General features: G+C 40.1%; 2 protein-coding genes across 2 annotated transcripts; both read left to right on the forward strand.

The window, feature by feature from the left end:
• The first annotated feature begins 623 nt into the window (after window positions 1–623).
• Window positions 624–6,364, forward strand: LOC121510456 (macrophage-expressed gene 1 protein-like). Its single transcript, XM_041788500.1, has 2 exons — window positions 624–1,111; window positions 3,749–6,364. Exons 1-2 carry the CDS (start codon window positions 662–664, stop codon window positions 5,423–5,425), a joined length of 2,127 nt encoding a protein of 708 aa, XP_041644434.1. The 5' UTR covers window positions 624–661; the 3' UTR covers window positions 5,426–6,364.
• A 2,149-nt stretch (window positions 6,365–8,513) lies between these two features.
• prf1.5 (perforin 1.5) lies at window positions 8,514–15,354 on the forward strand. Its single transcript, XM_041786541.1, has 5 exons — window positions 8,514–8,840; window positions 9,107–9,382; window positions 10,929–11,200; window positions 12,310–12,451; window positions 12,616–15,354. The coding sequence occupies exons 1-5, from the start codon at window positions 8,829–8,831 to the stop codon at window positions 13,501–13,503; spliced, it is 1,590 nt and encodes a 529-aa protein (XP_041642475.1). The 5' UTR covers window positions 8,514–8,828; the 3' UTR covers window positions 13,504–15,354.
• Window positions 15,355–17,425: the final 2,071 nt, after the last annotated feature.

Below are 17,425 nucleotides of genomic sequence, written 5' to 3' on the forward strand. Positions count from 1 at the left end.
ATTTAGGTTTCATCTTCCCTACAATAGTGCATTATCCTTTTAAGCTCTGTTTTTAGTTTTCTTTTTCTCAGACACTTTGCATTCACACAGATAACCCTGATTGATGGGAATGAATCTAAAAACACTGTAAATAAAAGACAACTATGCACAAAGTCTTTGTACAACACTGCTCAAGTTTATGTGAAATCAATCTTGAGGATTTTTAAAAACTGAATCATGACTTTGGTGTTCTTCAGACTAAAAAGAGGTCCCATTTATACACAACAGCATGTTTAGACATGTTTACATGGCTGCCACAGAAAAGTTAGAGCACACTGAACCACACTATTCTTTGATTCTCTAAACACACACAAAATGTCAATCACATCTTTGCATAACTTGAGTTATTACCATAAATCACGGTAAATGCAGTGTATAATTCTTTTTGCTGTAACCTAAACTTCTTCTTTTGTTAATTGACAATATCAATATCTTGTCGTGTATACTGTTTGCTCTTCTTTTAAGCAAGTGCAAGTATGGACGTGCAACTGAAAGCAAAACCACTTCCTCCTATCAGTTGCTAAACGTGATATTCCACTTGATCATATGACAAAGCTTATAAGAGGAACAGAGTCTTGGTGTGAACCGTTCAGTCATCTCAGTCTGCTCAGACTCAGACATCATGAAGACAGCAGGGACCCTCCTTGCTCTCTCACTCTTCCACCTCTGCTCCTCAATCCCCATCAGCCGCCCCACCAACTGGCTCAGACAATGTCGAGAGTCCACCAACACCTCCATCACCGCTCTGGAGGTGCTGCCCGGCGGAGGCTGGGACAACCTGCGTAACATGGACATGGGCCGAGTCATGAACATGAGCTACTTCCAGTGCCAGACCACCGAGGACGGGATCTACCTCATCCCAGATGAGGTGTTTGTCATCCCCCACAAAGAGACGGGCGTGGAGACAAACTCAGAGATAATCAGCTCCTGGCTGGACCAGAAGAGCTCAACATCTTACTCCATCAATGCTGATGTGTCGTTTCTCTCGCTGCTGAATGGAAAATTTTCTACAGAGAACCAAAGAATGAAAACCCATCAGGTCAAAGACTCTTCAACCACAGCCAGAGTGCAGGTATGTCTTTATTTTCGTAGACTGGATCATTACAATTGAAGTATATAACTGTGGTAGCAGTGATGGCTGGATGAAGAGCTAAATTAGGGTTTCATTACTAGATTAAGAATCTTATTGTCATAGCAATGTCCAAAAAATATTACTCTTCTTTGTCTTTTTTGGGGGACTTTTGATGGACTCAAAATTCTCAAAAGTAAAGTAAGTAGATGTATCAGGTTTCACAAAAGTCACAGTTTTCAAAGTTAAGGACCCCTCCTTTAACTTTGTCCAAGAAAATTTGCTGGTTAGATATGACTTGACAAGGTCTAAGAAACCTTTTGGACCTTTACTCAAGAAGTCTGCCATTTTGAAAACAAAACAAACAAACAAACAAACAAAAAACAACCAAAACTGGGGGATTTGTTGCCTTTACCAGTGGTTATTTTAGGATTAATTGTTAAAGGGGGTTTATCCAATTCAGCTCAAAAGCTATTCAACTTGTGTACAAATCTCATAGAGGCTGGTCATGGCAAGCCTCAAAATCAGCTTCCTCTCGAGCAAAAGGAAGTTATTAATAACTCAGCTGTACACAGTTCAATGTGACTTAAAAATTCCAAGTATAAAGGTCCAGACCTGAACACATTAATATGGTATTAATTTGAACAGACCGTAGCACCTTCTAGTACCACTGTTTCAAGTTAACAAGATGTCAAGTTTGTGTCAGGAAAGCTGAAAGTCTTTGATTGCGTACTGTATAAAAATCTGTGATTGTAGTTTCAGAGGGTGTGGCCTCAGTAGGGGGACAGTTTCTATTTTATCTCACTTCAAAAACTGAAAAATCAAAACTCATGTTTGCACCATATCTGAACAAGATTACATGCACTCAGTAAGAGTACCATCCAGGATCAATCTTTCATTGAAAATTTACTACAATTAGCAGTATCGCCATTGTGGCAAAAGACAGCTGCTGCTGATTTATCACTGACAGAGCCACTCTGGCTGATTGAATCATGGTCAGACAGAAAGTTCACCTTACTCCTTTACAGAAGGTAAAAAGTTTGCCATGAAACAAGAAGGGCGTTTTTCCCCAAGGGGTTGCAAATACGCATTTGTCATTAGTCTGTTAAATTCTGGTTCAAGTAGCCATTTCCTTCTAGGGTTACTTCCTCTAAGAAGATGTCCACCAGATCTACTTGAAATCTGCTCTTCTGCTTGGAGAGACATTTGTGGGAAAAGGCTTTTCAGCTGGCACACAAACCTCAAGAAGTGTTGCCATAGTGGCTCACTTTTCAACAACTTCTGGACTGTTGGTTGCGGCTTTTAGGGTGATGGACTCAAACAGTCCACTGAGGCATCATGTTCATATGTTCTTTCTGAAATGGTGCTGGTTATCTTTAAGGTGCTTTGTAAGGCCGGACACCATGATCTGGCTTTGACCTTCATGAATGAAATTGAACAAAAGGTTAAAGACTTTCCATGTGTAACTCTGGCACTAGGAAAATGGGCTGTAAAAATTCATTATACAATTAAGGCTGGTGACAAAAGCAGCCAGGCATTTAAAGAGTGTGAAAGAGATCTGAGGCCTCTTTCAGCTGACCTGGGGGACCAAGAAGCATGTCTGAAAATGACGTAGGAATTGACTTCATCTCAAAGAAGCAAGGAGAGTTCCGGCAACATTTACCAAATCTCCCTCAACATTGGTTTGAAGATTCTAAAATTAATCCTTTTTAATAATTACAAGCTAAAAGGTGTGACACAGTGGTGACACATTATTCACTCTAAAACAGTAAGTTGTTTTTAAAGGGCTTAAAACATTTGTCCTGGGCGTAGTCAGGGGTGGAGTCTGACAACTCATTAACATTTAAAGCCACAGACACAGAAACAGCTTCGGGGTTTTTTTAGACATGCAAAAATCCAATACGGGAGTGTTTATTCAGCAACAAAATTCACAGGCATGTTTTGGGGACCTCTGAGACCAATATAAACTTGGCTTAAAGGGGTAAAATATGTGACCTTTAATTAACAACTGTGGATAAGGCTGAAACAGCTGAAATGTATTCTGGAAAAATGTACATTTTAGCATGTATTTGTTAAAATCATTTGTTCTCAAATTGTTCATGGAGGTGTGCATTGTGAATTTCAGCTATACATTATTACTACAACTAAACATTAAATAAAGATGACATGTTAAAGAGGCGATTTTGGATGGATTCAAGCATGATGTGCCTTGAACAAAGTTTGAAGATTGCTGCACTATGCCACAGGTACCCCAGTGTCCCATACTGACTGTGAACTCAGATTGTTTTTACCTCCGCCAAAGAGGTTATGTGATCAGCAGGGTTTGTTTGTTTGTTTGCTAGCAACATAACTCAAAAAGTTATGGACGGATTTTGATGAAATTTTCAGGAAAGGTCAGAAATGGCATAAGAAAGAAATGATTAGGTTTTGGGAGTGATCCGGATCACCGTCTGGATCCAGGAATTTTTTTAAAGGATTCTTCACTATTGGGCGACAGGGCTAATGGTGGAGGTCTGCGTTCTCCGAGTGCTTTTCTAGTTTTAGATAGTTGTCACCTTAAAATGAAAATAGAAATTTTTGAACAATTATGAACTGAAATTTGTATTGTGATTTTATGATTTCTGATCTTTTTCCTCCCAGGTTCGTAACCTGATCTACACAGTAAAGGCTTATCCAGACTTCACTCTCGACACACGCTTCGCACAACAGGCCAAAGAGATCGCCAGCGCCATTGAGAACAACCAAACAAGACATGCAGACTACCTCTCGGAGAAGATGGTTCTGGATTATGGGACCCATGTAATCACGAGTGTTGATGCCGGGGCTGCTTTGGTTCAGGAAGACTACCTCCGCTCCTCATATGTGTCGGACAGTACGTCAGACAGTTCAGGCATCAAAGCACAGGCAGGGTTAAACTTCTTTGACAAACTCAAGTTTGACATAAGCAGTCAAAGCAGCCAACAGAGCTCCTCACTTTCAACATACCAGTCCAATATCCAGTACTCTCTCATCCAAAGCCAGGGTGGCATTCCTTTCTATCCTGGCATCACTCTGCAGAAGTGGCAGGAAAGCACCAAGAACAACCTGGTTGCTATTGATCGCTCTGGATTTCCTCTGCACTTCTTCATAAACACCAACACCCTCCCGGATCTGCCACAGCCCACCATTGGGAAAGTTGCTCTCACATTAAGTCAGGCCATAGAGCGATACTACAAGGTCAACATGAGGCCAGGATGTGTGGATGTTGACTCCCAGAACTACAACTTCCAAGCCAATGTAAATGATTCATCCTGCGAGGGTCCTGCTACAAACCTCAGCTTTGGTGGAGTCTACCAAGAGTGTGTTCCAATCAGCGCAGATGCAGGCCCTCTATGTGACACCCTTGCTCAGAAAAACCTAGACACTGGTGATTTCTCCTGCCGTCCTCCTTACACCCGCACTTTACTGAGATCAGAAGCGAGACAGCAGGGTTACACTTCATACGACTGCCATGACGAATCACATCATTGTGGGTTTTTAGGGCTTAAACATTGTCATCGCCAAGTGTGTCAGGACAACTACCATGTTCGCTCTGCAAACATTAACACCTACTGGTGCTCTGTGAATGGAAAGGCCCCAGAAAACTCAGGGTATCTGTTTGGAGGGATTTACAGCCCCTCTCTCCTGAACCCTCTCACCAATGCCAAAAGCTGCCCACAAAGCTTCATCCCAGTCAAGTTTCTCTCAGATGGACAGGTGATCTGTCTGAGCAATGACTACGAGGCTGGCAGCAGATTCGCAGTGCCGTTTGGAGGCCTCTTTAGTTGTCAGTCAAGCAACCCACTAGCTAACTCCCAACGTCGCTGCCCTCCCAAGTTCAGTCAGCATCTCGCCTCAGTGAGCGATGGCTGTGAAATCCTTTACTGTGTCCAGTCAAAGGCATTCACAGAAGGGCAGCTGCTTCCTGTTCATCTGCCTCCGTTCACTAAACATTCACTTGTCAGCATGCAAGCCACAAATACGGTGATGGTGATGACTGAAGGAGATAAGAGCTGGGTCAGAATAGGGCAGACCAAGTCATGGAAACTGGTGAAACCAGAGGAAATCAAGAAAATCATACAAGAGATCAACCCTGAATTGAATGGGATGTCTAGTGGAGAGAAGGCTGGAGTAGCGTTTGGGGTGATTGGGATGATGGTGCTGGTGGTGGTGGCAGTAGTCCTGGTGAAGAGGAGGAGGGGGCTGTCTGGGTTTAGGGCAGCTAGAGGCTATCAAGAAATACGTGGAGGAGCTGAACAGCATGAGGAGGAGAGAGTGATATTGGAAGATGAGTCTTGAGAATAAAAGGAGAGGATAGAAGCTCAGATATGAGGAAAGTAGAGATGTAGCAACACACTTGATTCACGGTACAATACCCCTGATAGACTGGCTACTCGATTTATCACATTTTTGAATGTTCAGAAAGAAATAGTATTAAAGTCTGTTTATAAGTAAATGTGGTTCTCTTACTTCAATTCTGACAAAAAAAGCAAAATATGCACAATCCTCTTTTTCTATGTAAATATAAGGCATTCTTTTACTCATATAGATTTTATAGTTCCTAAAATATTTTTCTGCACAGTATCATTACTACAAAGGAATATTTTTTCAAATATCTTTGTCAGCTCTTACTTTTGGACCATTACTAATGATCATTCATGAGTGAAGAATGTCCACATTTTTGAGGGCTCCCTGAGGGCATCGCATTAACCCTGTTTTTGTTTCTTTTTTCTTTTTTAAATAACAGTTTCATGTTGTTCATGTAAATATTCTGACAAGCTTTTGGATTTTTTTTATAGACAAATGTTTACAACCATTTCTCAGTTCAATCAAACTCTGAGCCTAAATATTGTTTGTGTTCTAAAAGCAATCTGTAATTCATTTGAACCCAAATGCCCCATAGCCCAATATATATTGGAAAAATTAAGGAAACACTGCCCCCAAGAGGCTGGGATGAATTATGCCATGCAGTTCTTTTTATTCCTTGCTTCTGCATTTAAATCTTTTGTCTAAATAAATCACTTTCAAAATGCTTTTACACTTTAAATGAATAGTTTGTATTTTTTTTACATACTGCTGTCTCTATCAAAGAAAATTCAATGAACTGGATAAAGGATTTATTATGTTTTGTCCTGAACTTTTTGTGTCATGCCATGAAAACTGAGAAATTCTTATTTTAATGCCATCTTAACCCTTCTCAACTGCACTTTACTTCTTATTAAAGTTGTGTAAAAACAATTGAATGGATCAATGTCTGTCTGTTCATTATGCATTCATTTATAAAATACAAGTTAAAGTGTTAGGATTATCAAAAGGCCTCTGTTGTTGTTCTAATATATGAAACTGTCCAAAACTGGGTGGCAGTCTGGTGGCCAGATGCAGTCCCCTTTCTCACTAAATGCAGCCATTCAAATAAATGTCAGTAACTGAAAAAATTGTATATTATATATATTATATATATATATTTGATGAATAATAGTGTTGACTTAGATATTTATAGCTTTCAGTCACATGATTATGCTGAGGCCTGGAAAACAGAAAACAAAAATTTAAAACAATGACAGCTATCACTGAACACAATGTGTTCATCCTTTTAAAAGAATTCATGTTTACATCACCTGACAAACACAGAAAAACTGCGATATCAATTAAAATGATGAGTTTTTGTCACTTTGAAGCTGTATACAGCACTCATACCCCTGTTATATTTAAAGAAGAATCCTTCATCTACAAAATTACGACAGATTTTGGCATTTTCATGCAATCTTGGATCAACTGACTCTACTGCGATGGTTCCCAACCGTTTTTCCTTAGGACCCCCCTCTACTCGCATCTAAGAAAACCAACCCCCCTTGGACCCACTTGGAAAAAGAACACATTTTGTTTTTGTTTTCACTGACAAAATCCCAACATAACAGGCCTATACAGACTTTTTCTTGACTAAAGGTTTGGTCCAAAATATCCATTATTACAACAGTGTATTAGGGCCACTCTGAGGGAAAATGCTAATTTAAAGGAAAAAAAACATTTCAAGTTTAAAGTTAATTTATAAGAAAAAAATATATTTTTATGGCTTTAACAGCAGGAAATGTACCTGAACCCTGGATTGTAATTTTTTGGATTACGAAGCCCAAAAGTCAAAGTCTGAGTTTCTTGAGTTTCTTATGTCTAAATTTAAGACTTTTTAAACTCTAAAACTTTTTTCTTGTAAATTCCTGACTTTTGAAACTCTGAAATGTTGTAAATATTAGACTTTAAAATCTAAAAAATTTAGATTTTTTCCCATCCAAATTTTGACCTTTTTCATCAGAAATCAACAGATTCTCCTTACGTTGTTAATCTTTTAGATTGGCCCCTATGCCCTGCTAATCATGACTTTTTAAAAAAATATATGAACATTTAATTTTGATAACATCAGAGCAGACAGGGCCCCGTGCCCCCCTGAGATATTTGGTGCCCCCCATAGGGGTTCCTGGACCCCAGGTTGGGAACCACTGCTGTATTGAATGAATCAACAGTCAGAAAACTCTTAAACCTAATTTTAAGTTATCAGAAAATGATACATATTTATAAAGTAAAAATTCCTCTAGTTCATTTGTTGATTGATTTATAAGCAATTATAATTGTAGTAATGATAAATGTGGTCCTCTCATTAACCAAGGCCGAGTATTTCTCCTCTATTTCATACTCAGTATTCACGTACATACATATATGATGTGTGCTGTTTTTATAATGCAGGTCATTCAGTGGAGTAAAATCTTCATATTTGTGCTCATTTTATGAAAATATAAAAATGAAGAATGATTCCAAATGCAGATGTGGCAGACAGCTGCAGTAAAGTGACCAGTATGCGGTGTGTGGTGTGTGAACGTGGCACTCTAAATAAAATGATGACTCTGGTGTTAAAACAAATCTCCCTCTGTCCAATTTTGAAGCAAACCTCTTGCACACAGAGTGCAGAAATATACTTATATCCTCCCTATCCAAAGTGAGAAAACCACCCACATTCCTCCCATGTCCACAAATAGACAATGGCAAGGCTGACCTCATGGTTTTGGTAAGGTTGTCAGTACACAGACAGGCTGGCTCAGGCACAATGTAGACAAACCCTCACATACGGTCGCTCCAAAAGAAACACACACATGCACTGTGCATGCAAACACACATACACATAGGCATTTCCCGGAAAGATTGCTCATACTATCGTGCATCTTTAATCTCGTGACTGTACAAGAATCTCCCTCCCCCCACACGTGCACACACAACCATACTCAAACACACACAGCTGTGAGGGACTCATAAAGCTGGGTCATGAGCATGAAAACAAACCCACTCATGCTGAGGAAATTGTCAAGGCCTAAGGGGAGAGAGAGGGAGGGATAAAGAGACAGATGCAGAGTCCTGAAGCAGGGAAACTCCCCTCTTGGTCTTTTCATAAGGCGGATGATAAACAAAAGAGCGCACCCAGCAGGCTTCGAGCACAGCCTGCCAGGAAAACTGGACTGTGATTTTAGTTTGAGCAGGAGCAGAGGCTTTAGTTTGCACTGCTCAGCCATCGAAGGGGGTTTGCAGTGAAGGAGAGGAAAAGCACATTTAATTTTCTTAGTTGTTGAAATTTGGAGAAGAAATTTGGAGGGCAGAGACGCTGCAGCCTGAAAACTCCTGGAGTTGAATGAATAAAGTTTGAAGGACAACTGAAAAAATGCACTCCAAGGTAAGAATGCATGCTCTGTTGTTGTGTATCGGTCTCTTGTGCACGTTTTTAGAGTTGACACTACATCTGGTGCAGGATTACTCCAGTTTCTAAAGCAGAGAGGATTAAAGGCTCATCTGCATGTACAGTGAAAGAAGAAATATTATTTTTAGATTTTTGGCCACCAGTAACAACCCTTAATACTGCATGCTGGAATTTAAAGCATTCAAAACAATGTTATAAATACAAACACTGTGTCCCCCTCTCTCTGTTTTTGTTCCATTTAGGTAACAATGCAAGCTGAAGGAAACCAACAGAGAAACTATGTCTTGTTTATGTTGGCACTGCTGGCCATGCTGGAAGTCTGCAGGGTCCAGAGCTGTAGGTTTGGCTCAGGGTCAGAGTGTGAGAAAGCCCCCTTTGTGCCGGGTCATAACCTTGCGGGGGAGGGTTTTGATGTGGTGCGGATGAGGCGAACAGGGGCGTATGTCATCAATGTCAAAGGTGCTCTGAGCGACAACCAGACCTGTACACTGTGTCCCAACCGATTTCAAAATGGACAGGTGAAATATTTCCTTTTTTTCTTTGCTGATTTTATTTGTATATGCATTAACCCCTTGTTTCCGCTTATTTATGGGACAGATGTCGCTCTATCCATAAATACACAGAAGTATTTTTTTTAAAGAGAGATAGAAACCTGATAGAAACTACCTGTAGCCGTAGCAAGAGGATACTTTCATCTGTTTTTTCAGAGTAATGTAATATGTGTTCAGAGAATAACTGGGAAAAACTAGACTAATACTGCATGTCAAGTAAATGAGTTGGCCTGTCTGGAACTTTGCTTTACATGCATTAATAAAAAATGTCTGCCTGATATATAGACCAGAGAGACCATTTCACAATACTGGTACACAAAAAAGAAAAAGCCTGCTCTCCAACCATCTTTTTTTAGGATTCTGAGGACACTTAAAAGCCCAAGTCCCTTAGAGCACAATGCATACGCAGGAATGTATGGGCTCACCATTTAGACAGGTATGATGGTGTAATGCCGTTCATTTTCTTATAAGTTAGGAACAGCACCTTAAAGACTGCTCTAACCTGAACAGGAAGCCAATGAAGGGGTGCCAGCACTGGAGTAATGTGCTCATATTTACTCGCTCTGGTCAGAACATAAGCTGCTATATTCTGTACCATCTGCAGACCTCAAAAGGTCTTTGTTGGTAAACCTGACAGAATGATATTAGAATAATCTAATTATGGCAAAATGTAAGAATTGCTGAGTCTTTGCAATGAATTACACAGTCACTGAAAGAATCTAGCAGGTCAAGCAACCATCATTTCTGTCTTGGCAGAGTTTAAGAGCAGGACTTCCTGATAACCAGCTCCTACCTGCAACCAGACAGGCCTCAAGTTTATTCGTGCCAGACCCACTTTGTAGGACAACTGGCATATACAGCTCAAAGTCATCCACATAACAGTGAAATGCACTTCCAAATGAGTGCAAAATTTGACTCAAAGGTGCCAAATAAAGACAAAATAACAAAAGACCCATTACAGACCCCTGTGGCACCCCATGTCTAGCGGCACAAGACCCATAAAACCTGTTGTTGTGTAATACGCGATGCAGTCTCTCTGACAGGTAAGATTTTAGTCCAACACCCTACATAACATGATGTTAACCAAAAGAATAGCTTCTTCTCCCTGTATTCTGTAGTTGTGTCTTTTAAAAACAAAACTAGAAACACTGCCTGCTGTATGCCTCTGCAAGGAGTGTGAAACTACAATGGTGGGTCAAAAAGAAGAGCTGTGATTGGTTTTGACCTTGACCTTAAAAATGTATTCAAATTATCCTTTCATCAAAGGGAAAGTTTGTGCAAAGACAAAGAAAATCCCTGAAAGAATCCTTATATGGCATTCACGAGAATGTCCTGGCATTGCTTTTGAAGGCTATAAAGAGTTTTCAGTAGGAATTTCAGTCTGTTTCAGAACCAGTTCAAAATTCTCAAAGAGCTGTATCCTGTTTTCCCCCTCTGTATCCCACATTTCCTTTAATATATTTTCTTTCCCCCCCCTGCATCCCCTTCAACATCCTGCTTTTTCTCATTTTAGATTCAGAAGCTCCCAGCAGCTGTGCTGGACTGGCGTCCCTTCAGCCGCTGCAGTAAGCAGCTCTCCAGCGCCCTCCACCACTCTGTGGACTCTTTGCTGCGCAGCTCTAACTCCCTGGTCAGCAACAACTGGGGCATGGGTTTGAATCTTGACAATATCGGGAATGCCTTGCTGGGAGGAAGTCGCTCAGATTTGGCAAAGTTTGCTCGTTCACAGCACAGCGTGGACAAGGCCACGTTTGCCATCCATGAAATCAGCTGCACATACTACAGGTAAAGAGGAGCGGGTTGGAAAAGATTAAGATTAGAAAATCGATCTTCTGACTGTAGATTTGTACACTAACCAGTGGTATTGCTGAGGCTACTATTACTAGGGCCACAATTAGTGCATTATTCTTTATTTGTCGTGATTAATCTCCTGCTTTAGTGTCCCTTTCTTTGGTTAATTCTCATCAGCATCTCCATGGAGCCACAGTGATTTAAGATAAGTCCACCACTGCACCTTAATATCTCATTTCACTTTAAAACGTCACAGACAGCTGAGTGGACAAGTCAGAAGGCATCAACCATTTCTCTTATTACTGTTCCTTACTTCCTTTAAGATCCAGAACAAGTTATTTTCTCTCTTTTTATGTTCGTGGCATAATCTGCAATCTACCTATAGAAGTAGGCCTGTATTCAAACCAGTTCAGTTACCCTTAGTAAAAGACAGCAGAAAAATTCAAAATGAAAACAGGTCTGTGTCCAAACAGGAAGTTCCCACTTTGATTAAAACAGGAGAAAAATACAAAATAAAAGCAAGCCGGGATCCAAACAGAAGTGTGCTAAAATTAGTTAAAGACTGAAGAAAAATAAAAATAAAAGTAGGTCTGTATCCAAACAGAAAGTTGGTTACCATTAGATTAAAGACAAGAGAAAATAACAAAACATTGTGTTTTTGCTTTGATTGGCCTGTAACGAATGTGACGGAAAGAACGTTCTGTCCTTCCCAAACACCGTGCATGGGCTGTGTGTGTGGGGGGGGGCTGGTGCCAGGCCTAGCGATTGACTGGTACTGGTAGGGCAGGGGTGGCTTACATAATGTGCAGTCATGCCCACACCAGTGGATAGTTTAGAGCCAGTCAGTCTAACACGCGTGTTTTGGTGGGTGGGAGGATGCCAGAGTGCTCAGAGGGAACACACACCATGCAGACTCCACACAGACAGGCCCTGTCTGACGGGTATTTAACCAGAAACCTGCTTGTTATAATTAATTTAAGAAAAGAAGTATTTTTCAGCTAAATACACAACATATAAATGAACCTTACTGTTTATTCCTTTTACATAAGACTCAATGTTCTCATTATGTTATGGTTAAACTCCACATCTTTTGTTTATTTCAGCTACAGGCTTGCTGATCATCCCCAGCTGAGCTCAGAGTTCACCAAACATCTGCAGAGACTCCCGCAGGGTATGAACACCAGCCAGGACAGAGCCCTATACAGACGGCTGATAGACACCTATGGAACGCACTACATACACCAGGTCAGGAGGTTGACACACTGGACTCCTCCAGACTTTAGTCATGAAATACTAATGCAACATAATGCGTTTTAGGATGGCTGCATGGTCCAGAGGATAGGAAGGAGAGTTCAGAAGCCAAAAGGACATTTCAAGCCTTCATTTCATTACTTGTTGGTCTCTTTTAGGTCCATCTTGGTGGTAAGGTGAGAAGAATCACTGCCTTCAGGACCTGCCTGGCCACACTGAGGGGCTTCTCTGAACGAGAGGTTAAAAACTGCCTCAACATTGAACTCCGCATGGCTCTCGGCTTTCTCCCTGGCAACGTGTCTTTTTCAAACAAATGTGACGACCTCCTGAAAGGCAACATGAGCATGGGCTTCTACCAAGGCTTCATGACCCATAAGATCGAGGTTATCGGAGGGGAGAGGTACTTCCCTGACATCCTGTACCAACAGGACCCATCTGAAGCATACCACAGCTGGATGAACAGCCTCCAAGACAACCCTGATGTGGTTTCTTACGCCATCTTTCCTTTGCATCATCTGGTGGAGGATCCACAGATCAGCGATAATCTGAGAATCACCATCTCTCAGTATATTAAAGAGAACCAGCTGAAAGAAGAACAGGTTGGTTTAAGAAACTGCTCCCCGACTCCCAACCTGGACCACAACTGCTGTCCTCTCCGGGCTGGAAGAGGAACTCTCAGACTGGAGATCCACAGAGCTGCGGGCCTGAGAGCCGACACCTTCACGAAAACAGACGCCTACGTAAAGATCTTCTACAACGGCATGTATGAAGAGACCGAGACAGTGATAGACAACAATGACCCAGTGTGGAACGCAACTTTTGATTTTGGATCAGTGGAGCTGGGTCAGGAGCTCAGGTTTGAAGTCTGGGATAGAGATGTTATTTACAATGATGTCGCGGGTAGATGTGTTGTTTTCCCTGAGCGAGGAAGACGCTCTTTGAGCTGTCAGTTGAAAAAAGGAGTTCTCTATTTCAGCTACAGCATCAAATGTGATGCTCACCTAACAGGCTTTAGGTGTGGACGGTACTCCCCCACTGCTGAGTAGACCTCTAAGAAACATGTCAATGTAGAGTGTAATATTTTCTAGAAACATAGTGTTAAAATTTTAGGTATAATGTTTCTTTTTAACAGAATTAGGAGCTCTAATTACTTTAAATAATCGATACTTTTGGTCTGATTGGGTCTAACACTTGCCTTTGATGAGTATGCACCTTATTCCTAGAAGCTCTAGTGTTGATGTGATTATAGGAGGAATTCTGGGGGATACAGTGGAGTAGGAAAAATATATTACTCCCATCATGTCAATCACATGTTCAACAAAATGATATCAAGTTGAGAGACAAATTCACGAAAATGTCCTTGCAGAGTTCTGGTACCTTTTGTTTCTCTTCCTGTTGTTCTAATATGCAGAAAAAGCTCAATTTGTGGCTTTAACAGGTGTGTTTGTACTCTGTCTACCCCTTTCTCTGAAATTAATTCAGAGGCAGGGCTTGACATTAACATTTTTGCACACTGGCCACTGTGGCTACTTGTTTTTGAACAGTTATTAGCCACTAAGCATTTCCACTAGCCACAGTTTTGTTATTGGGAAACTACATGCTGTATGCCATATTGGGAACATCTGGTATGAGACAAAACACATGCTCCATTTCTCTCTTTAATGGATATTTAGCTAATACCAATATTAAAACACTGACTGTTAATACAGCTGGTTCATAAACATATCTAATTCTCAGTCAGACAAATCTCCACCAGAGAATGCTGAGGTTGTGACACTGATAAATTCCACTGGCCCAAGTGGCTAGTTGGAGTTAATCTGGTACCTACCACAGCTGAAATCCACCCTCATTTGGCTAGTTGGCTGGTGTAAATGTCAAGTCCTGGATATGGATATGATGATGTGAGATAGTAAGGCTCTGACTCGGCTGTACGTCTGATTTAAATTAAGGTGCCTATAAAAAGCATTCAGCCCCTTTGATGCTCTACTCTTTAATTAGGTTTATGAATCAATCATTGCCAATATCATTTAGCTTATTTGACTTAAACTCTTTCGTGTCAAAGTGAAAACAGATTTCTACAAAGTTATATAAATTAAAATATGTAAGATAAAGTAAGTGACTGTATAAAAATTCATCCCCTTTACAGTGACTGACCCAATTCAACAGAAGTTTAGCCAATTGGTGCTAGGGATCTCATAATTAGTGAAACAAGGATCACCTGAGTGCAGTGAATGTGTCTTAAGTAATTGTAGTATAGAAACACCTGTGCATATTCTAGGCCTCCATTACACCATGAAGACAAAAGAACACTCAAAAAAAACTCAGATAAAAAGGTTATTGAGAAATTCAAATCAGGGGAGGAATACAAAAAAAATCCAAGGCACTGATATCCCCCAGAGTTCATCAAAAAATTGAAAGAATGTGTTACATGTGTAAGTCTGTCTGATTCAGGCCATCCTTACAAACTACATGACCATGCGAGAAAGAGATGAGAGGCCACCAAGACACCTATGACCACTCTGAAGGAGTTATAAGCATCAACAGCTGAGATGGGAGAGACTGCATGCAACAACTGCTGCTTGGATTCCTCACCAGTCAAAGCTTAATGGGGGAGTGGCAAAGAGAAAGCCACTGTTGAAAAAAAAAACTCAATAAATCTCAACTAGAGTTTGCCAGAATGCATGTGTGAGACTTAATGTTCAAGTGGAAGAAAGTTCTTTGGTCTGATGAGACCAAAAATCGTGTTTTCTTGCCCATCAGTAAAGATGCTACCCTGCACATCACTACAAACACATCATCTCCACTGTGAAGCACAGTGGTGACAACATCATGCTGTGGGGATGCTTCTCAGCAGTTAGAGGGTTAAATGACATTACTTTGTAGAAATTGGTTTTCACTTTAACATTATGGAGATTTTTTTTTGTCAAAAATGCTAAATTATATTGACCATGATTGATTTCTAAAATCAATAAAAGGGTAAAACATCCAAAGGGGTTAATACCTTTTCACGGCACTGTATATAAGTTTGTGTCCCACATCCTTTTACAGCACACAACTGACCTTATTACAATGCGTATATTGATATGGAGTCACCAGAATTAGCTAAATATTCATGTGTTCTGACACTGTTTCTATATGTTGTATTGTCATCCCTCTATAGTAGAATGCAAAGAAATAATCCAGCATCCTGTTCATCTCAGTTCTAAGGAAAACATTGGTCGGCTCAAGAAGTCACACCCAGTATTTCTGCAAGGTATCACGGGGGATAGGAATGAGGTGGATATTCTAAACTTTAAAGGAAATCTTTGGCAATATTTATAGGAATAACTGTTAGTGTACATGTTAGTGTAAAGCTGTATATATATATATATATATATATATATATATATACATATATATATATATATATGTATATATATATAAAATAGTTAAAGCTTAACTCATCACACTTCCTCTTTTATCCTGCTATGCATCTCTAGCTGTTACTTCCATTTCGGGCCTTTGTGTTCAGCAGAAACAGCTCAGTTGTTTGTAATCTGGAAAGTGTGTCAATAAACAGACGTAGCATGAGACGGAATACAATCTAGTGTTTTCTGACTTAGTCTCCTTGATAAAGAATTCAATTAATTCTGCTGCAGACACACAAGTCAGATAAGTTTACTGATATAATAATAATAAAAAAAACCTTTGGCCTATAATAAGAATTGTGACAGCTGAAGAAGTAGCAGCAAAATTATCGTCTCTGATTATTTCGAACACCAAAAACAAACGTTTCCTCCCTTTCTCACCCACTATTTTATCATGTAAACTAACTGTACAGTGTTCCTTGGTAGAAGAAAAACTGTTGCCAGTCATCTTTAAAATCTCAGTACAATCAAAAGCGAACTCTAATCATTGTACAAACTTAAATAAAGGGATTCTGACCCACTACTGAGTTTTACTCAAGTCTGATTATTTGATTTAAAGTAAACAATGTGTGTAATTCATGTTCCCTTATTTCCTTTTAAATCCATGGCAAGTTTCTTTTGACATGGTTGAGTTAAGCGTTGCTCCAATTGATACCAGCATTGGAAATATGTCAGATCCTGCTGAAAATGCAGGTATTGGTATCAGCGTCAACACGGGTTTATGACCAATCTAATACCATTTTGTTTAACCTTATATCTTGCTTCATTTAGCCATGATAGAACTGAAGGAGGTTTGTAATGGAGCAAGTTAAATGTCTGCCATTTGGCAGTATTTTACACTTAAAAGTCAGACAGGTAAAACAGTGACATGTACAGTATGCAAGGCTGTATCGCACCCAAAACAAAGGAGAAATATAAGGACCCACTGCAGTAGTGATCTTTGGAGACAGCATTACCAAAGATAGGACAGAAGCAATAGTCAACAAAATAGTGAAGTTTGTCATTTTAGATGACCAGCCCCCTGGAAAGTGTGGGATTTTGCCACTTACTGGAGCATTTGGAGCCATAATGTAGTATGCCAAGTCCCAAATTCAAACCTGAAACTGCCCTCCCCAAACTCCTCACCAAAGTGGGTGAACACATTTAGTTGTATGTGTGAATGTGAATTATTTATTATCTAGCAGTAAAACTCACAGTAATAAGCAGGGAAAACAACTGTCAGTGTCACAGAGAGGCTGTACATAACCACTCTCTGTTGTTATGACACTTTTCATGGCACAGTCAGTCCAGAAAGTTTACACGGTACCAGACAGGTACCTGGTATCAGCCTGTACCCAACGCTCAGCTATCAGAAGCAGTATTGGGAAGGGAAAAAAGCAAGTGGAACATCTTTAGTTGGATTTATGTCATTATCTTCAATCTACCTTTATTTCAAAATAAAAGCAGGTATGTATCTAAATGGTAAATGGACCTGAGCCTGTATAGAACTTTTCTAGTCATCTGACTCAAGGTTATTATAGCTGACTGAAACTAAAATGTAAAAATCATCTCAGTTAACTGA

This window comes from Cheilinus undulatus, linkage group 5, assembly GCF_018320785.1.
Source record: "Cheilinus undulatus linkage group 5, ASM1832078v1, whole genome shotgun sequence".
Taxonomy (NCBI): Eukaryota; Metazoa; Chordata; class Actinopteri; order Labriformes; family Labridae; genus Cheilinus; species Cheilinus undulatus.